A 23,372-nucleotide genomic window follows, 5' to 3' on the forward strand; every position below is an offset into this window, starting at 1 on the left:
AGGAAACCAGCCCTTAACAAAAAGCTGACCCATTTAACCCTGGAGAAGTCCTGGGAAGAGAAAGGCAAAAGAGGAGAGGATAGATTTGGAGTAACTGGGGTCTTTGACCTGATCAGTCCAATAATTCAGTATTTTTGATCAGAGAAGCAGTGGCAAAAGACACAACAGACCTTTTAGACAGAAGCCAAAGTGCTTTGTCACCCATCACACAGGTCTTATTTCAACAAGAGTTTAAAAGGTTATTACTCACAGGGTTGTCATGGGATAACCACCCACTAACATTTTTATTATTGTATATTTATATTTGTATTGAGAAACCTTTGCTAGAAGCCAACAGCAGGCCTGTGGTCAGACATACAAGAGCTCCCAAGATCACAGAGTGATCCTACCAAAATTCTGCCCTGACTGTCCCTGCAGCCACAGAGGGAAGCAAAAATCTGTGCACAGCAAAACTACAGGGCACGACCTGCAAGAAATCTCTCAAAAGCGAGCACGATCTATCAAACGGATGTAATTTATCCTGGCTGCAATGGTTTTTCTACAGAGAGAAGATTAGGAGCAACAGAGTCACTCTTCCAAAACAGAAACAAAACAACTTTTAGTTAAGAAATGAAGCAGATGGCCTGTGTAGATTAAAGAGAAGGTACAGAGCAGTGCACAAGCAAACCGCTGCGCCCAAATCCCACAGTAATTACCACGGCGGCGGCGGCTCACTAATGATGCCGTGCCTCTGAACTGGGACAAATTAACACAAAGACACACATGCTGGTGACTTGCAGCCCAAGGGAAGGTGAATATTGCAGAGACTCAGGCATTTAAGGCAATCACGACAGATTAAATGCTGCAAGGTAGGCAAGCGACATGCAGTCCCAAGAGGGAAGGGAAACGGGAAGAATGTGTTTCTCATCTGTCCCAGAAAACAAAATGAAAATGAAAACTGATGTTCTACACACATCCATTGTACAGACTCTCATCCCACTCGTTTTTCAGTATCTTAACTGTTATTCCATTTCCCTCGAACTCCTGGAGATCAGAATCCCTGTCACTGTGATTGATCCTCAGTCAGGATAAACCAGCACTACCTGGCCCAGGGGTTGTGCTGGTTCAAATGTGAACTTCCATAAAGTAAAACTATTTGAAACAACATCCCCTGCATTGACTTTCCACTCCCAAACACCGTGAGCTGCCAGAGCAGTACACCTGGAGCGGCCACCTAATGAACACTGCAGTTTTCCCTGCTGGGAGGAACGGCAGCTAACATCCCGTTCCAATAAGTTCAGGCTGTTTAGCCTGTGGTAGCAGCTCATTTTTCTGGACCTCTGGGAATAGAGGTGCAATTTCCAGTGTGGCTTTTTGGATATTATTGATGCCGAATTTTCTGGGCTTCAAGATCTGGCAGGCACTAAGAGTCTGCCTGGTATGGGCCAGAGGAGAGCAATTCAATATTATTTTGTACTTTGGATGATTTTAAGCTAATGAAGGTCCTATTCTTTTTTATAACTCCCCATGCAAATGTTAATTTTTAATAAACTTTGCCCAAGTAGGATTTAAAGCTTATCTCACAAGACATATTTAGAGCAGTGCCATGGTGAAGTAATTCTGGGGAAAAAAAATATGTACAGCTGAAAATAGGATATTTCTGCATGCTTGCTTCAAAGGCTACCAAGAGTTTTTTTTCGCAGAGACTTGTCATCAGACTAGTCATTGTGCAGGACTGGAATTATTAATTAACAACACAAACCTGTGCTTCTCACGTGCTACAGAGGAACACCATCATCACCATGAGCTCTGTGCTGCACATCAGTGACAAAGACACCCCCAGTGACATCCCTGGAAGTGCTCAAGGCCAGGTTGGATGGGGCACTGAGCAGCCTGGTCTAGTGGAAGGTGTCCCTGCCCATAGAAGGGGTTTGCAATGAGTTTTATGGAGTTTTAAGGATTCTTCCAACCCAAACCATGCTGAGGCTCTACAGCGTGGGAAGGCTGGTGGCAATGGAGAGGGTTGGGAGAGCAGCAGATTTTGTTTAAACTTCCCAGGGCTGGAAAGGTTGAGCTGATGTTAAAGCAGCATGTGGACTGAGCAAGAGGCTTGAGTGTCATCAGCCTTCCTCTGGTGACAGGGTGGAGCTGCTCTGATGGAAACCTTGCAGAGGCTGCTTAGCACAAGGCAGGCTGGCAAATCAGCAGCTGAGAGGAACACTGTGCTTGGCTGGGATCCAACTGAAGAGGGCTTTAAAAGGTGCTGCTGCCAAGGGACAACAAACAGCTCGTTACATATCCATGCTCAAGATCCCATAATCAATTCAAAATAATTAACTTTAATCATGAGAATGGCAGAAGGACCTCTCCTCACCGTTTTCAAAACCTGTTGAGCATTGTCTCTTCAAATCTCTAACCCCCACAGCCTTGTTTCTGTCCATCAGAAGTTAATTATGGGAGAGAGTTTCAAAATGTGTTAAGAGCTATCACATTTCCGGGGGTCATTTGCACTGAAGACGGGAAAATGCATTAATGGAAATGGTGCTGTGAGCATCTGAGCTTTCTCTGCAGCTTCATGGATTCAAGGGCACAACTTATGGCCTCTCTTTTACATCATCAGAACCATTCAAAAAGCTCAAAAAGCAGAGTGTTAACAAACCAGACTTCTTTGGTTCTTTTGCTAATTTTTATTCATATGTGTACAAGACTAAGTCCTGGGCATCACTTCTTCCCCAACAATACTACTCCTGTCAGCACCTGCATTCAACCAGTCCACAGAAATTTCCAAGAAGGAAGAAAAATAATGCTGGAGAGCTCTCTCAATGATCAGAATTTACCTTGTATTTCACAGCTTTCTTGGGACATTTCACTGAGAAATTAAACCTTTGACTTTGGGAAATAAATCATTTCCTATGCATAGGTCATCAACAGATGGCAGCATATAGAAAAGATGCTGCTCCTGAAATATTCATGTTGTTTGCTGCTCCAAGTTGTTATTTTACTTTGTATCTTGAGAGATGACACCCAAAAATTAAAGCCAAAATCTAATTTTGGTTTTAGGATCCTTGCCATGTTCTATTTAAGCTCCAGAAATCAAAATAACATAAAACTTTGATTTAAAAAAAAAAAAAAGGCCACTGCACCGATAGAAAATTCTTACCTCATTATTCAAACTCTTTTCATCTATCTCTTTAAAATTACCTTCTGCTCCCAATACCCACATCCATCACCAAGAATCACGAAGTCTGAAGGTGAGGATGCAGAATGAAGGGCCTGTGACCCACGAATCAGACACACATGGGTACTGGAATTCTAGTTCCCAAAAAAAATTCATGTTCTGTTCCCAGCAGCAAGAACAGCTGCATTGAGCTAAATATCTTAGAAATCCATATATTTACAGGTCCCAGAAAAGTGGTATGGCATAAAGTAGCAAAATCCACATGTAATTCCTGATAAAGATTTTTTTTCCCCCTCAATTATTTTCTAGTAAAATGCAAAAATGTGAAAAAAATGTTCAGCCTTAATTATCATCACTGAAAATATTCATATTCTCAGCACATGAAACCTATTAAACAAATTCCCTTTATGGCTGAAGTGTTCCTGCATTATGTGGCTCCACTATAGCCTCAAAACAGACCAACAATTCTGACTGAATAAAGAGACCATTTCTTAGACAGCAAAAGAAGTGTGGATCTCTCTTTCTAAAACAATGTAACAGAAATAAAAAATTCCTTTGAGCATGTGGCAAGATAAAATTGAAGATTCCACTTGATATACAAAATAGAAACCTCCCTCACACAAAGTACAAGACAGACAAATGGCAAAAAAAGTGCATACACATCACTGATAGGAAAAGCTTGAGAGCAGTTCTCTCTTTTTCTTAAATGTTTTCATATTTGCCCAAAACCAATACTGAACACATAAAAATCAGGAGTCTTACAATCTGTGTAACAGAGATGAGCATCACAAATTCAAACACTGTGTTTTAAGCCCTGGCTGTCTTTTCTATTTATCAGAGCTCCTGCAAACAATGCTGTGTTGGCCCTGCCAGGGAGGGACGAGGCAGCTCCCCCTGTGTGCCCCACCTTCAGAAAATTCGGGCTGCTCCTGTCTGAGCACCCACCTCAAATTCTCCCAACCACACAGCAACAGGATTTACTCAGCAGAGATGCTGGAACAGCTCTGGTTTCCTCTGCTTTGGGCAGTCAAGATCAAGTGATTCTCTGGATTAATTTTACCTGCACAAGCCTGGGTAACGAGCCTTTAGCAGCATCTCCCCAGACACCAGGGACAGCTTTTCCCTGCTGTAGCTCTGCTGACATTCACAGAGCCACAACAGGGAGAAATTCAACCTGAGGCTTATTGCACAGCAGCATTTCATCTTGGTCAGCCCACCAGCCTGGCTAAAGAGAGGATTTGGGATATCAAATACAAGAGAAAACCTCAAACACCCAAATCCCAGAGTATCTCTGCCCTGACATCCCTTTCAGAGCATCTTTTAAGGAAGCTGTGCTACCAAGGCAGGAGCAAGCAGGGGATCAGTCGTGACTTTTCAGTGTGGGTGACCTCCTCCCCCTGCCTGCCCCCAAATGAGTCTCCAAAAAAGGGGTTTTTTTCCCTTTCCCTCATCTTTTAACTCTTTCACAAAATGTCACATTGATTTTCAAGGCCAAAGAACAGCCACCTGACATCTGAGAGTAAGACCATCATGTTTTCCACTAGGAAAACCACAAAAGGATAAAATGAAGAGAAAGGCTAATGCCAAAGAGCTGTTTCACAAAGGTCACACAGAACACAGGGACTTCATCCTCAGCTGCAGCCCGTGGTAAGGGCACGTTGGGTTTGCTAAACCACTCACTTTGTATGTCACCTGCACACTGGGGAACAAAAAACTACAGAAAACAAATCTTCTTTAACTGCCCTTGGTCCTTAGAAATTTAATTACCTTCAGCACCCTCAAACTATTGGGACTACCCTCAGCAGCTGACAAAACTCTTTACCTGTGCTCAACAATACAGATGATTTTGATAGTTTGTTTAAAAATGCAGACAGCGAGGTTTCTCATTTTCCTAAAGCATTAAACTCCCTCTTGAAGTGTAACCTGAGATCAATTTTATTTCATCTGTTATGTAGAAGTTTTAATAAAGTGTTAAAATGAAAGATATTGAAAAATTACAGGAGAAAATAATCCTCTGAAATAATGTGAAAATGGAATGGGCAAACAATAATGCAGCTGGAGCAGAAAACTATTACATCCACTCTCAGTTTGCTTCCATGCTGAGCATCTCCTTTAATCTTTATAAGAGAAGGCAACAGTAGATGCCAGTCCCCATGAAAGTCTCTGCTCCCAGGTTTGTACTCCTAGTAAAACTACTCACTACTTCTGCAGGAAAGAACTTTCCTATTTAGAACAAGATAGAAAAAAACCCTGTTAAATCTGCCTGTTTATAAAACTCCTTATGTAAAGATACTATAGTGAATGAAGTATTAAATTATGCAGTGTGAGATGTAATGGAGTGAATTATATTCAGTAAGATCACACATTACTGAAAATATGCAAAAAAGCTCTGCTGCTGGCTTTCAGTTGTCAAGCTACACACACATACCTACATATCATATATATATATATATATATTTTGTTCATCTCATTATTTTCTACTGTCTCCACGTGTGATAACATGCCCAATGCTGACACTTGTCCTATTCTCCCTGGAAGACCCTACATTAGCATGTAAATAGCTGGCAGATATGAGGAAATGAAAGCAAGGAATAGCTCTTTAATTAACTTTAATCCTCTGAAAATCCATACAGCAATCTGTTCTGACAGTTTTCTACACAAGATCTTCTTAGGAGGTCCCTAAGTGCTGCCTGAGGATCACTGCCAGGCTGGAACGAGGAGAAAGAACGAACAAACCCATTCTGGAGACAATATTTAGGCATTTTCCTGCTATTAAATGATGACTGGTGACTGCCATCTGGCATTATCAGAGCTGTCATTAGCCTGACTCTGGATGGGAAACAAAGGGATGCCATAAGCAAGGCTCAGCACACTTCCCACCCGTCTGCCAGCCACATCCAGGAGCACAGGCATGGAGCAGCCTCCTCCAGTTCCTCACAGGCTGCACAGCCCTGCCCTCTGGCACTCCTGTTCTCAGCCCCAGCACATCCTCAAGGGGGTAGGACAAATTCCCTTGTTAGAACACTTGGTCAATCAGCTCTACAGCAGTACCCAGCCCTTCCATCCTGAACAGCAAAAAGGCTGGCAGACTGTAAAGGAGAGAGATGAAATGGTTCCTCAATGGCTTACAGCTTCCAAATGTGACAAGGGTAATTCATAATCCTCTATTACAAGGAAATTTCAAACAAATTTTGGTATGGGGGGAAAAAAAATAAATCTAAGAATAAATGGAAGGAGATGCAGTGGCACAGCTTTTGGCAACACAAGGTTGTTAAAGAACTCCTACCTGCAGGTTAGATTTAGCTCTGAAAGTGCTCCAATAGTCCCATTCCTATAAATTCATATTCTCCTGCCCATTGAACCATGCTAAGTACAAAGACTGCATGTCATCACAATTCCCCCCTCAATATTATTAATGCTGTAATATCATGAGCAGACATCTCACTTAATTCATCACATCATATTCCAAGGCTAAAACATACAGAAAAGATCCAGCATGGCAACTTCAAAAACTTGGTGACTGATAATGCTCAGAAGAATGCATCCTTTTATGAATATGTGAGCATGAATTTCAATTAAATGACCTTTAACATGACAGATTCCAGCTAAAGAAAGAAGGAAATCTCTACTGACACATAAATTACTTAAGATGAAGGTGCTCCTTCTAAGATTTACCTTAGACAGACTAGTCCTTATACACACTGATCACTAATCCTCTTTAAACTGTGCCCTACTTCCTGCAGCTCTGAGAAGTTATGCTCTAATCTGATCTAAATTTTCCAGACTAGAGAAACACCATAAAAAGTGTCCTTAACAGCTGTGATGACAAATAAAAGGTGAAATTGGAATAAGTTCATAAAAATGTCATAATCACATCCAGGACTAGTTAGAAGATTGCTCTTTGGCCATCTGGCAACAGTACCTGGCACAGATAATGCCTGAACCATGGCCTCACAGCTTATCTGGCAGATGATTGCCTCCCTTGAAATAAATATGCAGCCACCAACCAGGTTGTTTCATAAAAATTACATAATAAAATTAAATAACCCAAATAAATCAAATTTAATTATAAATTTTAAAGGGACAAGATGAGGGAGGGGAAAATCCATGAAGTAATACTGCAAATGAGGTATAAAAGATTTGAAATCTCCCTCTGATCCCAGAGAACAGGACCACCCCGCTCCATACACTGCCCAGAGCTGCACATTTCAGAGGCTGATTCATCTTCCAGACAGGCAGGAGTGACAGCAGCTGTGAGCCACTCACACTTTTCTGGGAATACAGTGATTTGTTTACTCACTGCAACACTGTTAAATCTCATGGGATATTCAGACACTTGTACAGGGAGAAGAGAATGAGCAGCTCAGAAATTGCTTCTTGCAATACGTGAACTTGCAAGAGTATCTCATATCTTTAACAAAATTTGAAATAAGATTTTTTTTTTTGACATTACCAGTTTCATAAAGATGAAAACAAATACAAATATCAAAACACTGAAAGTCATGATGCTTGCACGAAGCAAGAAAAGGTCATGTAAATGTAAAACATAATGGAGAATATAAGGAGAATATAAAGTATATGAAAACCACAACAATAACATTGATTTTTATTTTAAATAATTTCAGCACCATGAAGCCCCAAACAAAGCTGAAATGAGCAGCTCCACGTTCAGGGCAATCCTTTGAGTCTATCAGAGGCACAAGTGGCTGTAGCTGCACACTCTGACCCAGCAAAGATCCAGGCTCCAAAAAGAATCATCACAGCTCCTCTGCTCTACTTTATCCAGAGAACTGTGATAAAAGCAGCTAAATGCTTCAAGAAATTAAACTGCACTAAGAAGATATAATAATAATCTCAAAGCTGGATATTCACCCAAGACCAAAAAATAACAAAGGTGTTAACAGACAAAAGGAATAAAATGATTTATCATTAAAAATGGCTATCCTATTGGAGATACCAGACTGCAGACATCCTCCTCTGTTTTGAAAGCAGAGATAAGGTTGTTCTGGGAAATTAGAGTCATTGGCAAGGAAGTTTCACCTGAACATTAGGAAAATTAGTTAAGAAGGTTCAGAATTCAAAGCATCTCTTTGAGTTGAGTGTAACAAGATAAAATAGAGATAGATAAGCACGAGCTTTTGTGAAAGTAATTTAAACTGAACCAGTTAACAATTCTTTGAGAGAACTCACAGGAGAGTGAAGCAGTGAACACAGGGTTTGAAAGTCTGTTTAAATGACCGAGCATCCCTGGGTATTAATCATTATTTGAGAGTCAAATACCTGCTGGTGGGAGCTGCTGATGGAGGAGCACACCACCCCTCCCTGCCATGGAAAGCAATTAGCAGGAGGCTGCACTGAGGCTTAGAGACACAAGTTTCCTTCAGGATCATTATTAGCGTAGTGGAACAGGGGCAAGCAGCAAGATGTGAGCTGACAACATAAAATATTAATGCCAGCAGAGCCTAGAGACAAGGGTGAGGCATTCCGGAGCACCCAAAAATATCAATAATGACGGACGAGCAAAGGCTGACAGACTGAGCAAAATCACACACAAATGCAAGTTAATGCAGAGGGGAAGGGAAAAACTTAAGATTTCACACAGTGTGCACACAGCAGCTTTCACACCACAACATCCTAGGGATTTGATTTTGACACCCTTGGAAGCTATGACATCCCTAGAGGCACGCCAAAGCCCGCAGAGAGGAGGGAAGGGACTTGAGCCATAACCTCCACAAACAAAACCACTTCAGCAACACAGCTCCAGGAAAAAATCAGATCCTTGTACTAACACAGGTTCACCACAACGATACCAGATGCTTCCAGGATATGACAAGACTCAAAAGATGTAGAAAATCAGTGAAATGCTGATACTAACACAGCAGAGCAGGCAGAGAATACACAGACACGTGCTGCAGGAAAGCATTTGCCACCTGAAGGAAGGTCATTGTCACACAGGTAAGGCACAGAAAACTGCAATCTGCACTGAGGGACTTCATAAAAAACCAAACACTCTCAGAAGGAGATACAGTAAAGACTTCACAGCTCTTCCACTGCACTCCTGTTTGAATTAGGCTCAGGTCTTCAGTTATTTCACCCAAGCATCTGTTTCCCATACTCCTTTATATCTGAGATAACAGTTATCTCAGTTAGCTGCCCCACCTCACAGGAATGACAGAGGGGAAAAGCAGCTCTAGACATCGAGTACTGCTAAAATGTGAGTGACAGTGTCATTCAGGTTCCCAAAATAGACAGCATTTAACCTTCATTAGTTGCTAAGAGCTCTCCTAAGTCTACCAAGTATTGATACTCGAATATTTATAACACATTTAACTCCAGACCAAGTCCCAGGACAAAAAAAGAGAAAGGTCAAGAAGGTTCCTCCCCTCCTTCAGAGTTTCTTATCACTACTTCTTGGGGAGGAAAAATGCCAGGAAAAAGAATTCATTGGTCTGGATGAATAAACCTTTAAGTCCCTAAGCTGTCCCTGGGGAGAGCGGCAATCGCTCTCGTTACATCTGAACAATGCGGCAAAATGAGAAGACACCATTTTTCTTAAGTTGAAGAATGTGAACTCTGTGATTTGCATTCAATGTTATTAGCCATCCTTTTAGCATATTGAAAGTTAATTACAAATCAAAACTTTGGATGCAGATGGTTAGGCACCCATTCATCCGCGCGGAGGCAGAGCCATGATCCGAGCGCAGAGCGGCCGTGGGGAGGGACAGCTCGCAGGTTCTGTCAGCTGAAGAACATCCAAAACACAGGGAATTCTCCATAAAGCCAAAGTATGACCTCCTACCCACCAGTCAGGCTTGGCAGGAAGTTCTTTGTCTGTTCTGATTACTAGTTCAACTAGATACACCTACTTGGATGTTCTGGCTGCAGTTAAGAGATCCAGTTCCTTCAGTGGAGCAGTTTGGCACTAAAACTAAGCCTGTGTAACTGCTGGCTGATGAGGGGCAACAATTCCACATCCCTGAGGAATTCTTAAAGGAAATAAGCTCTTCTTAGAGGAAAGCTAAGCTAAAAATATCCTACCTCTGCAGAGGGAGAAGTAGTGAGAACATAAATACTGAGAAAAGAGCACCCCAAACTCAGCCTAGCTAGGTGAAGTTTAACAAGAGCTCACAAAGTCACAAAGTTTGGTAGGAGACAGATTTAGATGAGTCAGCTTGAGCTGGTTGCTTGGAGGGATCAAAAAATTCCTTATCTTAGGGAATGAACCCCAAGAGAGGACACAGCTCCATGCAGAAAATGCACCAACAGCTGCAGCAGCTTCAGAACCTCAGAACTCACAAATCCATGTGAGAGGAAAGCAAGGCAGACAAGGCGTGCACATTTAATTACTTCTGTATTTCTGGTTTCCTTGTGTTATCTGAAGGAAAACATCAGATCCAGAACACGTGTTTCACACCCCTCAGCTTGCACATGCTCCTAGAGAGTTAAACTATAAACCTGGCTATTATTTACAGCTCCTCAGCATCCCATTTAGGATGTTTTCAAGGAATCCAGAAGGGTTTTTTTCTTCTCTTTTATGTAAGTAAAAAGCCAATATTGGAACGCAAGGGCTACAAACATAGCCTGAGGGTAATGCCACACATGACAAATTCATGTGCATAGATATTACATAAGAAACACGTTGCCTCACACAGGAGGAGGGGGTGGGTTAAATTGCTTTCTGGGGCTTTTTTAATAACTTCTTTGCTGGAAAAGATTTCATTTAAAGCTTTTAAAGTGTGATGACCATGCTCCATTGTGAACCACTCACTGAGCTACCTGTGAGCTGCACCCCTGTCACAATTCCAGCACAGGGAGAAAGCAGAGATGAGCAGGAGACACTCAGCATGTCCTGCTGTACCCTACATGTTCAAAGATTAAATGGCCACTAATCTGAGTGGTACTTTCCTGCACAGGATTGTTCAGAGGCACATGAAAGCAGGCAGCAACTTGGAGAAGGAAATCACCTGGGTTTTCAGCAGAGCTGTGCCTGGATGGGACACTCAGGCAGAGCAGGAAGGGGCAGCTGTTGCTGTTCCCCAGTGCTCAGGGAGAACAAGGAATGGCTCTGAGAAAACTAACAGCTCTGTGGTTTTAAACTGGGAGAGAAAGCAGAAAACAAACAGATGATTTGCTTGGCATTTTGCTAGAAGCAAACAGAAGAGCTGAGATTTACTTGAAGGACTGGTGAAGTGAACCAGAGACTGGAAAGAAAAATATTCCAGGGCGAGCTCTCCAAGCACTGAGGTGGCAAAGGATACCCCCAGCCCTTGGGGGGGGCTTTGGTCCATGCAGGCTGAGCCCCTTTTGCCTCATGTGCAGAATGAACAAGAGGGAAAAAGGATAATGGACAGGGATACACAGTGGGAACAGGCAGAAACAGGGAGTGAGAGATGTCACTGGAGTAAGCACTGCCTCTTGTCCATGTTCACTTCGTGCAAAAGGTCAAGAATTCTCTTGTATGGTGATTTTCATTTTTAAAAAACAACCCCGAATGGTTCACAAGCACTTCTTTCCCCCAGCACTGAACTCTTACATACACTATCTTAATAAACATCTTCACGTTGGAGAAGGAAAAAAAGCATTTTGTTTTGATTTCATTATATCTCCTGAAATTGCTTTTTTCTTTCTGCATTTTTTTCTTGTCATTCACTTGTGGTGGCCCTCACTGAGGGATAATGCAATAACACTTCTGACAAGGTCAGCTTCCCAATAACTTTGCAAATGGCATTTCCCAATGACAAAACAAGCACAGCTTCTCTGCTCTTTGTAATTAATATAATAGAAATGTCAACCTGAAAAGTTGGTCTCCAAAGGTAGTATGTTATCAACAGAAAATTAATTTATTAAAGCCAGAAAGTGTTTCCTTATCTGTAAAGCTGGAAATACTATTTACAGAGCAGAATTCCTGTTACAAGCATAAAACATAAAACTTCTGCAGCTTATATACGTGCCTGAAAAAGCAGCAAGTGAAGAGAGGAGTTAAATTGCTTAAATTTCCAGTTCAGACACTAGATCATTTTGGGAGCTGCACACTCCTTTGCCCTGTAGAAGCACACAGCTCTATGCTGTGTGAACATCCTGAAAGAAACATTACTCCACATCCATGTTTATCTTTAATTTAATCACAAGTTCAATGCACAGAATGAGTCTTCCCAGCCCCTCTGCCATCCACATAAGCAATAACAAGCTGCTGGTCTTGGACCTGCCTGTAACCCATCCAGCACATAAGGCAGGGAAAACTGGGTGTGGGAGCAGGGGCTCTTCCAGCTGCTTCTTCCACTGGATAGAAAACTCTGCTGCTCAAAGGGAGTAGGAGCATCTCCTCTCCCTGAAGGGGGAATGAGTTCTTGTCTCTGTCCCATGAGACTGAGCCCATGGAGCTTCAGGCACACCCCACTCCAAAGCTACCAGCTCTAGAGTCAAGTATGTCACAGCTCTCCCCAGGAGCTGCTGCGTGCCATGCTCTGAATGTCTCCTTTAACTGCTCACAAGGACGGGGAGCCCCGAATCCTGTCACACATTTCTTTCTAAATTTAGATTTTACAGCTCCTTCCAGGCACTCAGGACATGCAGAAATGAGCTCCAGCATGCCATGGGCACGGAGCAATAGCCCAGCAGGGAGAGTGTGCTCACATCTCAGGGGGGAACAGCATCCAGCAAAGCTACACATCCTGCAGCTCCAGTACAGGCTGCCAGGGAGAACCAGCAGAATGTACATTTTGCTGTGAAAAATATTTGCCACTGATGTCAAAGGCATCCTCTCAGGTGCCTGAAGCTCCCAGGCACGAGATCAGCACAAACCTTCTCAAGGCTTGCAGGAAAGTGATCGGTTTAAAATGTTTCACCCTTTCAGTGACTTTCTCTTTAACAGCTCAGTCTCAATTCCTTGCAACAGACTTGTGGCACCCAAAATAACATTGACTAAAAGACCACATAGGGTGGGGTTTCCATTTAGCCCAGTGTTGCTGTAGGAGCAAGTACCTGGGATAATACAACATTGGAATAAGCCCACAGCGCTTTGTGCATACCCAACAAGCAAAGGAACACATCTGCTGGAATCCTTGGACTTCACTGCCCAAGGAAAGCAAGGAGATGCAGACATAGACATATTTAAACCTTACTCTGGCAATGCTTCCCTGTGCTTAAAAAGCAGCTTGGATGCCCCAGAGGGTTACAGGACCTTCCTAATATAACTTCTACAAATCATAAGACTCTTGTGAGAAGAGATCTCCTCCTTCTGACAGAAAGCAAGTCCAGCATCATCCTGATGTGTAAAAAGCACATCCTCTTTTCCTGTCTCACATTTTACCTGTTGATCCCTTTTTAAATTCATTCAAAAAGGCAGTGATATTTCTAGGGAAATCCTGAAGCTCTGGATTCATACAGACAGAAAACTCAGCCCCAGCTCCCCCACTGTCCCAGACTGGTTCCACCTGAACAGGCAAGTTTACAGTCAATGATTTTTCACAGGTCCTACCCCACATAACACTAAAAAAAACCCAGCAGCTGTTCTGTATAGTGAGAAACTTGTAATATAATAATCTCATTACATCAATCAAAATTAATTAACTGAAACTACACCAATTCTTCAAGTTTTCTATAGGTTTTATTAAACAGTTGTTGACTCTGAAATACCACCTAAACAAATGTGCTCATAAAAAAGGGAACAGTACATTTCTCCTCAATGCAACAAATCATGGGTCAGAGACCATTTCCAAGATGCTTTGTAAAACCTCATTTGACTTCTAATATATTCATCAATTTAAGCAATGCTTGACCTGAGATGTTGTGAACACACATTGAACAAAATAGTCAGTACTGCATGATACTGTGCCAGGAGCAATCCAAAACTCCTCAATTCTCCAGACAGTCCTTCAGTTTTATAAAGATTTTGGGTCTTCATTTGAAAGGATGCTCTGACTGGTGTCTGAGTAGTGCAGCTGTTCTTACCAGAGGCTCCCATCACATGTTGAAATAAGCTACTGTGCAATTACTTAATTATCTCTCTCGCCTATCCTTTAAAAAAAAAAAAAAATCCACTGCAATTCAACTTGAAGCAAACCCAGTTAATCCAGTTTTATGGCTGAGAATTAAAACAGAGAGAAGTCAGAGATTCAAAGCTGCAGTTCCTGTGGCAATATCACCATTCTAAGAGGCAGCAAGATTAATGCCTTCAAACCCTAAGTATCTGAGGAACAAAGAATTGCCAAAAAAAAAAAGAAAAACAACCCCTTTTTGTGCAGCTTAGCCTTGCTGGTATTTCAGAGCCTGCTGTTCAGAAATCCTAAGCCCCTTTCCCTGTCCCTGGATGCTGCCCAAGCCTCTGCCCAGCAGCCAGGTTTGTTCTGCCCGACTTCCCCCAACAATCACTCCCTCAATTCCACCCATCCATCTTCCCTGCCAGACCTGCTCAACCATCCTTCATAACTCAGAGCTGAGGAGCTGAGGAATAAATGTTACAGCACACGCATCAAGGGAACCATAACTTTGAATTACCTGACCTGGGTGAGTTTAAATTCTCAGCCATAACATTGGATTAACCTAATTTCTTTTTATTGAATATTTTACCTTTAGAAGTCCTACAGCCCTTTCTCTCAGAGAAATATGAGAACTGAAGGTCATATAAATTCTTTTATGGGTATATTTCTAATTTTCATAATCTAACCTCTTAGCAGCGAGCATTAATATCTAGTGGGGGCAGAACAAAGCAAAATCCAGTCAGTATTCTGGGAAAAAAAGACCACATTTCTATTGTTCTTCACAAATACCTCATAAAATAACACATAACTTTTAACTTTGCTGCATACTCTGAATTGTTATAAAATTTTAAAAAACGCTCTAAACTCACTGCTTAAATAGAAGTTAAGTCAGAGATAACATCAATAAGAATACAGAGGCTGTCCTTGTGCCTCCGCCTCAAAAACATCAGATACAAAGACAATAATGAACTACGTATTTTTATCATTGCAAGGTTTACCAGATACATAATAAGGCAAAAGAATTACACAAAACCCATTCCCAGAAAATTGCTAAGATGATTTTTATGAGCTCTTTTATGCTTCTAAAAGAGAAAAAGGAAGCAAGGCCCAGGGGCCAATTCATCTTCTGGCTCCAGGCTGGCCATTTGAAGCCACCCTCAGCATTTCCATGTTGGGATCCCTTGGGTGATAAAACCCAACTCTGACAAAGCACATCACCTTCTGCCCCTGCCAGACAAATTCCTGCAGGGACCACATGGTACACAAAGTACAAGAGCCAAAGTCAGGGAAAAGGCATGTTTATCCACTAGCTACAAGGAATTGAGACAAGAGCTGAAGAGCAAAGGGTCTCACCAGGGAGGATGCAGGGGAAAGCAAGAAGGGCTCCCAAACGTGTGCAGTGCCCAGAGCCAGAGCTTGGAGAAATGCAGACTGACAAGTCAAACTAAGGGAACTCTTTGAGAAGTCATTTTGGAGCACAGTAAGGAAGTGAGAACTCAACAACTCTGCTGCTTTCTTCACTGAGTCAAAACTGAGCGGTAAACTCGTGACCAAGTTAGGCAAAGTAAGCAACAATGGTGAAAAAGAAAACCGAGTGAAAGAAAAGCAGGCACTGCTCTGGGATCTCACACCAGCAAAAACACCTTCTTCTGATTTTCTGAAATCTGCAAATATCACTTGAGAAACAGTAACATTTCTTGGTTTAATTTAAAGATACTTTCTCCTCCCAAATGGTTTTTGTGCACTGCTTCAGCCAGTCTCTTCTACAAACACATCGATTTCAGCTTTCCTCACTCATTCTTTATAGAGAGATTCTGCAATTGTATCAGTAAATGATATCAGATCATGAACCAACCTGTTTCAAAGGAAAATGGCTTGTACTCATTTTATTCTGGAAGACAATTGCCATTTGCTTAATATAGCCATGATATTTTACTGAGGTAATTATACTCTTAGCTATCAGTAACAATTAAACCCTTAGATTGAGGTTGCTTAATAAAGGTCTCAAAATAAATAACACATTCCAAACACAGTATTTTAAAATGTCAAGCATGCAAATAGGAGCTTGTTATGAATATAACGAAGCATCAAGTATAAAGCAGCACAGAGTTAGTTTGTCACTGTACAAGTGTCTGCAAAAATTGCCACTGGAGTATGGTGGGATTGTGCTCAGCTACAGAAAGGGCAGTGCTGCAGATGAAACTATTTCAATAAATACAATGGCTGGTTCATGACAAGGCCAGGGTGAAGGCAGCAACACTGCTGTGCTTCTCCAGGAGCAGGGCTGAGTGACTTGGGGAACAGCTGAGGCTGATAAAATTTGTATTTGCTCTTTTGTATGCCCTGTAGCAACTTCCTTGAAAACTGGAGTTAGGCCATTCCATTAAAAGCTAAATAAAACTCTGAAGTAGACAAATTAGAGGGTACAGACAGAGGATGAAAAGGGAAAAAGAAAAAAAGAAAATCACTCTCAGACTGTGAGATCTAGAGAAACTTGAAATCAGGTCAACAGATCCTAGCAGGCTGCTAGGTATGGAAGGTGAGAGCATGGTTGAAAGGCCCTCACAGTGTAGGCTGCAAGAGGGTTAAGAAAGGTAAAGTAGACCAGTGATATACGTGACAAAAATAAAAATTTAACAGGAAATGTGTTGTCAGAGCACATTATTTGTGGAGTTACCTTGCAGGTAAAGACTGCTAAAGAAGTTACCTCCAACACTGCTACATGTGGAGGGAGCTGCATGAGCTCCAGGAGGTGGTTAAGTGGGTCAGGACTAAAACATGACACAGCAAGTAACGGGAAGGAGTTACTAAAAAATAAAAAAAACTACTCTACAACAAATTTGGGTTATACAGAGGAAAAAAACCTAAACAAACAGACCAACCAAAAAACAGTGTTAAAATAACTCCTCACAACTCCATTTCTCTGCAGCACTTCCCACCTCATAGACAGAAGGCAGTCAAAGGCCAACAAAGGAGGATATATATTTTCTTAACTCCAACAAAAAATGTCTGTAGAAGCAGTCTCAAACTCCCAAATCCTGCTTTCTCATCACAAAACTCTGCACCCTTTATCCAGTAACCCAGACACTCCTGTGGAAATCATAAACATGAAGCCCAGCAACCACCCTGCATCAGGCTGAACTCAGGAGCATTTTAACACCAGCTCACAGGGCACAGAATTATTCATAAAAGCACCTACCTCATCTCTGACCTGTTGGTCTTCATTCTTTAAAAAAGGCACCCTATAAGACAGGTCTGGGAATTAAAATTGATGATGCTACTGGTTACTAAAAATTTAAATTCAGCAGTGACCTGTTCTGAGCCCCTACATGCCACAGGCAGCAATTGTCTCCTTGCCTCTTTCCCACACCTGATAATGATCTTCTGTCTCCTGCTATTATCCTCCTCCACCCCTAACTACCAACCAGCTTTTCTCTGAAAGCATTTAACTGATTAATATAATCAAGTTGAAATTAGAAAGGCCTGTGCTCAATCTAAAAGGCTGCTGAGTCTCCTTCAAACACAGGGTGTCTTGTTTCCCTCTTCTCAAGGATGCAGGATGGTCCAAGGAAGCACTCACAAAACCTGCCTTGCTTAATTGCTGAAGAGGGAGATGTGAAATCACCTTAAAATGTATTTATTTGCCAGTCATAAAAAGAAAGGTAACTTCCCTGAGCTTATAAAAACCTACGAAGGGGAGACACAGTGAGCAGAGGGAAAGGTTTGGCCAGGGTCAGGCTGACAGCAGTTAACAACCACGTGTGGAGCAGCAGCACTGCTTAAATGACATCCACAGAATCATGACATGGATTGAAGGAAGGAAAAAGGAGAGTCATAACAGCCAGGGAAAGCACTGGACACTGCTCACAGCCCTGAGGAGCAGCTCAGACCTGCCCCAAGCCCAACTGTGCTGCCTGAATGCAGAGCACAGCTCAGGGTGTGATGCCCAAAAGGTCTGACACAAGGACCTGCTTGCCAAAGTGTCATTTTTAGTGCTGCTGAGTGCGATACTGACTGCTGTATTTACAGCTGATTTTTCACATATCCCAGGAAAAGGGTTAATTCACCTTCTTTGCTGCACACCCAGAACTTTAACATCCCTCCTTGTGCTTTAAAATCATCTATCTACATCCTCAGAAAAAAACATCATGCAGGACCCAATATGACAGAGAAGCCATCAGCATTATTTTAAATCTTTACTGATTACAAAACAAAGCAGATGGCAAATCAAGTCATGAACTCTGCATCTGCCATGCTTAATGAACAGTTTAATTACCTAGTCCCATTTCTGATGCATTCTTGCCATTCTCAGCTCTGGGAGTCACTAATATACTTCACACTGACTGATATCTCCAGGAACATGTGGTATCAGCAGTCAGCTGGAGTTGGTTAATCAATACTTGTTTAATCTCTAACTTTTACGGTGATGGCCTAAATTATGTCTCAATAGAAACAGATTTTCTATCATATCACATGATCTGGTTGAGAGCCCAGGAAACAAAGGGGAATTTTTCAGTCTCTTCTCTGGGCAGCAGAGTACCCAAAGGCAGACAAGTGCACAGACAGGAAATAAATGCAGTGAAACAACAACATCCAACACAGGCAGATTAGTTCAGTCGTTGTGTTATGCCTTATATGAGAGCAAGGGCTGCAGCTATGGCAGTGTGCATTCATAAAGCCCACAATTTCGGGAACAAATTGGACTCATTCGGACTAAGTCAGAAAAAGGAACTGAAATTTGGCTTCCCATTTTGAGTTTTGAGCTTCCAGCAAAGGATCATGCCCTGGCTGCAAAAAGCAGGGCCTTTTGTCTCTGGTTGAACCTGCAGTGGGGTATGGGCTGATCCCACACACTCTACAGCTTCTTGCAGAAGCTCCTCCAGGGCACACACGCTGCTCTCACTGAACTGAGGCTGGCAGGTCTAAACCCTGGCAGCAGCTAAGTAAAAACACAGTAAGGGCTGATCACATCCAGGTAAAATCACTGGAGGAAAGGAGGAGATGATAGCCAGCCTTTAGCCCTCCACATCAGAGGACTTTGGGGGCTTTTGAGTGTGCCTTTTTTGCTGTCCTCCAGCAACACTTCCACTGCACAAGGCCCAGTTGTGCCCTCTGGAAGCTGTCCTGAAATAAATAAGCCAGAGCTGGCTTTCCATGCAATACTGAGTCAATCAGCTACACTCAGATAAGGATTTTCAGAAAGGGTTTTTCATTTTGGGAGGCCTCTATATCATATAAAATTTCCTAAGAGATTCCAATTTTAGCCATTCAGTAGCAGAATTGAATGTTTTTAACAAGCCCAGTTCATAAACAAAGACCAGGAGTTGTGTGCAAAGCTCTCAGAAAAAGAGAAACATTCAAAAGCTTAAGGACAACACAAAAGTCAAATACAAAACTGTGTGAGTAAACATGGCACTCAAAGCAAATACAGCAGTAAATCAAAGAGGCAAAAAGGCAGAGGTGGACTAGGTGTTTCCCCAGCATTTCAGCTATCTCCCAGTACTGCTGAACCACAACTACCTCAGGTACTAAAGCAAAGATGAAAGATTTTCCCAAACCTGAGCTAAGGGAAAGCAAAAAGCATGACAGACAGCAAACCCAGCCAGGCAGATCTCTGAGAGAGAGAGTGAATCCATCCCTTCAAGCATCAATTTCTGTTTCATCACCTTAAGTGAACAGAGTGACACTCCAGGAGAAACCTTCCAGCCATCAAAGTCTGAAAGCCTCAGTGGTGTCCTAATCTACTCTTATGTTTCACTGAAAACATGTAAATCAGAAAACTTCAGTCCTGTCCTGATTTACAAGGACATAAGGGACAAAATGATCAACCAGCATGTTCTAAAGAGCAGTCTGTGAGCAGGAATAATCAGGATGCAGCTCCCACAGCAGCCCACACTCAGCAGTGGAACTGATGGGACTGGACCACTGCAGTAACATTCAGAGATTGGAGAATGCTGTTCCAGTCTGCCAGGGAAGAGAGATTTGTAGGGATGCACTGAAGTATCCCAGACTGAAACTGTCACTTCCAAGCAGTAAACCAACTGGAAAGGCCCAAGTAAGATCAAGAAAGCCCAAAAGAAGCAAACGAGGCAAGGAACAAAGAGAGGTTAAATGCACTGAAATGGAAATATGAGAGCAACCAAGACAGAGACTGTGGCAAGTAGCAACTGAGCACAACTGACAAGTGAGACAGGCAGTCTGTAAGAGCCACAAAATATTGCTTCAGTCTTAGGGAAAAAAAAATCAGTAGCCACAGAAGTGAGAAGGAGTCTGACTGGCAAAGCAAGTACCGCCTGAAGAGCTATTGCTGAAATATTGCTGAAAAACAACTTATTGTTTTTTATTCATATTTTAATACTCTTATTCTATTCATATTCTATTTCATATTCTAGGACTGAGACTTCCAGGTTCCAATCTGAGCCCAAAGAAAGAAAAACTGTTACAGCATTAAACTTGCACTGTTGAACACCTCTGACTCCTTTCAGGCCTTGTTTGCTCAGCACACAGGAACTGATTCACTGCCCTAGTAGAGTCAAACATACACAAATGCAGAAGTCATACTATCAAAAGCAATAGCATTTCAATCTTATATATAATACTCTCCCCCAAATTAGATTTTCACAGTCCTATTTAACAAGACAAAGATTGAATAGAGAGAACTCATCTTTTCCATTCTCAAATTACATAAAAGCACGCTGCAGTACTGGTGCCACTAATTAGATGATTAAATACCATTCTAGGTGATATGCTTTCAATGTAAAATAATTATTTTTGACAGGAAATGTATTTGCTCAATCTCATTTTAAATCTCAATATCATACTTCTTTTAATTAAATGAAATTCTTTCTTCTGATTTTGCATGAGAAGAGCAACCAGCAGGAGAAACAGTGCTGAGGATAGATTGTCCAAGTACCATAATGCATCTACTTCTTCACAAAGGACCTAGCATTCTCTGGGTGGAATATAAATTTTCAGAGAACAGCAAAGTCTTTATTCCTTCATAACAGGTCAGTTGAGGAATCACTGAGCACAATGAAAACCTCCCCTGTCAAATCACAAGTTTATTTGCCATGGTCTGATAAAGAACACTTCCAACGTTTCCTATGCTCCTCTTCAGGGGGGACACAGCAAACAAAGCAAAGGTTTGTCTTTCCATATAAATCAGGGTACAATCCATCACATGACAAACTAGTCTTGTGGTTTTGTCTTGTACTTAAAGAAAAGTAATGATATTTTTGTGTTCTATGACAAAAAGTGTTTCTGCTGAGCACTGGAAATAAGTTAACAAAGGGAATATTTTAGAAACCATCTGAGAAACTTCCTTCAGGGCTGAGCAGTCCAGCACAACGTTAGACAGCTGAAAAGGTTATAAAGACAGGTTTTTTATTGGGCTCAGTATGCACCTGTGTCTTATCCAGCCATGGCAATCCCAAACTAGAACACTACAGAGAGCTGCCTGCTGCTGGGGCAGGAGAAGGGCTGGGGAGGAGATGCCTTTTCTGTTTCCATGGAGAGAGTTTGGTCCACCCTGACTCAGTGCAAGGCTGAAAGAACTGCATTCATTTTACTCTTTGCACTTCTGTGACTCTTCATGGCATCAAACTCTGCAGTCAGAAGATCTGATGGAATATCCACTTGTAAAGTGGCTGCTTCATGCTTACTGCACCACACATCACAGCTTTTTTGGCGCAACAATGACATGGGAATTACACAAAATTGGGTGCAGCACAATTAAAATCGATCAAAACGCTTTAGTTGACACTGAAAATCAAAGCCTAAAGCTCAGGCACCACAGCAGCTCTTTCCCCTCCTGCCTCCCCGTGTGGTGATGTGCCTGGCTCCCTCTCATGAGCTCTGACTACTGGAGTCTGACCTTCTGCAGACACATAAGCTCATTTACGTGAGCAGCTTTATAACACCAGGGAGATTGCTCAGATGAGGGAAGTTTTGCAAGGAGTATTCTTGGAAAGTGAAGTAACTCTCATTCTGGCTACGGCAAATTATTATTCCCTTTGTGGAAAGAGAGCTCTCAGAATTTAATATAAAATTTTCAATGCTCTGCAGAGTTCAGAATTATTGTATAGAATTTCATCATGAGAGCACACCTGATATAGGATGATGCAGACTCCTTTGATATATTCTATAGAAAGAATCTTAAAACCTATTTTCAATTTACTGGTCTAGTGCTTGCCATTACATTTGAACAGACTTCCAGTGTAAGAGGAAGGCAAATCTCTTACTCTCTGTAAATTGTTTTTCCACAGGAACAGTTGACAAGGTGCTGCCACTTCGTTCTCTTTAGGAAAGGAGGCAATGCAGCCAAAGCCATTATAAATTCCCTTCAGTGGCTCAAAACACTCCAGCAACAACATGATTCAATTCTCTGCCCTCACATTGATGCCAAGGCTCAGACAAAGTCACATGTCCCCAGCACAGCTGGGGGGAACACGAGCACAGTTTTAGGAGGTGCTGGTCCTTCCATTCCAATGAAGCCCTAAAAACAGGTTCCACATCTCCCACCGCAAGCATTATGCAAAGACCCCAGAACAGTTTTGTAACAGCACCTGTTACAAAGGTGAACAAAGAAGAAATAGGAAGGGCTGCACCTGGCAGAAAGAAATAAGGACATGGGCTTTTCCAAACATGGTGTGGGAACTCACCTTGGTGAGGAGCACCACACGTTTCTGCAGCCGCCTGACCAGCGCTTCCTGGTGCTCTCGTTTCTTCTTCTCATCCAGGAGCTGGCTCTGAACACTCAGGATTTCCTCCTGCAGCTGCTGCCGGGCCTTCTCCAGCATCCGGGCACTAAGGAAGATAAAACAGAGCTGTGAAATCCTGGGTGCTGCCTCTCAGTCATCAGAGAGATCAGGAAATTCAGAGAAGCATAACCATGTCTGTGCCACTCTCATCTTACAGCTGCACCACTGGAAAATGGGTAGCTGCAGCCTCATTATCAGCTGTTGTCAAAAAGAGATATGAGAGAAGAACCACCCCAGGGACAGCCTTCTTGTGCAGCACAAGACAATTACTGGAACCTCACATGTATGAAGAATTTAAATCATTGCACATCTGTTTCAAAATCAATCTGTTTGCCTTTGAGAACGTGCCTTGTTTTCAACAAATAACGCATGATCTTGGGTTCTACTGAATCTTTTCATTTTTTTTCCAAACAAAGTAGAAGAAAAAGTAGGTTTAATATTATCTGTTTTGACTGACAGATAGTACTCACCAAGTAA

The 23,372-nt window shown here is 42.1% G+C and overlaps 1 protein-coding gene across 5 annotated transcripts in view; it reads right to left on the bottom strand.

The window, feature by feature from the left end:
- MAD1L1 (mitotic arrest deficient 1 like 1) overlaps positions 1-23,372 on the bottom strand; it is a 346,167-nt gene that overhangs the window by 222,839 nt on the left and 99,956 nt on the right. For 3 of the 5 annotated variants that reach the window (XM_023936806.2, XM_023936807.2, XM_023936808.2), the window contains exon 11: positions 22,797-22,941. In XM_023936806.2, the coding sequence (XP_023792574.1) occupies positions 22,797-22,941 (145 nt within the window). Of the gene's footprint in view, positions 1-17,335; positions 17,508-22,796; positions 22,942-23,372 lie in introns of those variants that run through there. The other 2 variants (XM_023936810.2, XM_086854877.1) reach the window with 1 other exon arrangement.

Source organism: Cyanistes caeruleus, chromosome 17, assembly GCF_971803275.1.
Source record: "Cyanistes caeruleus chromosome 17, bCyaCae1.hap1.1, whole genome shotgun sequence".
Classification (NCBI taxonomy): domain Eukaryota; kingdom Metazoa; phylum Chordata; class Aves; order Passeriformes; family Paridae; genus Cyanistes; species Cyanistes caeruleus.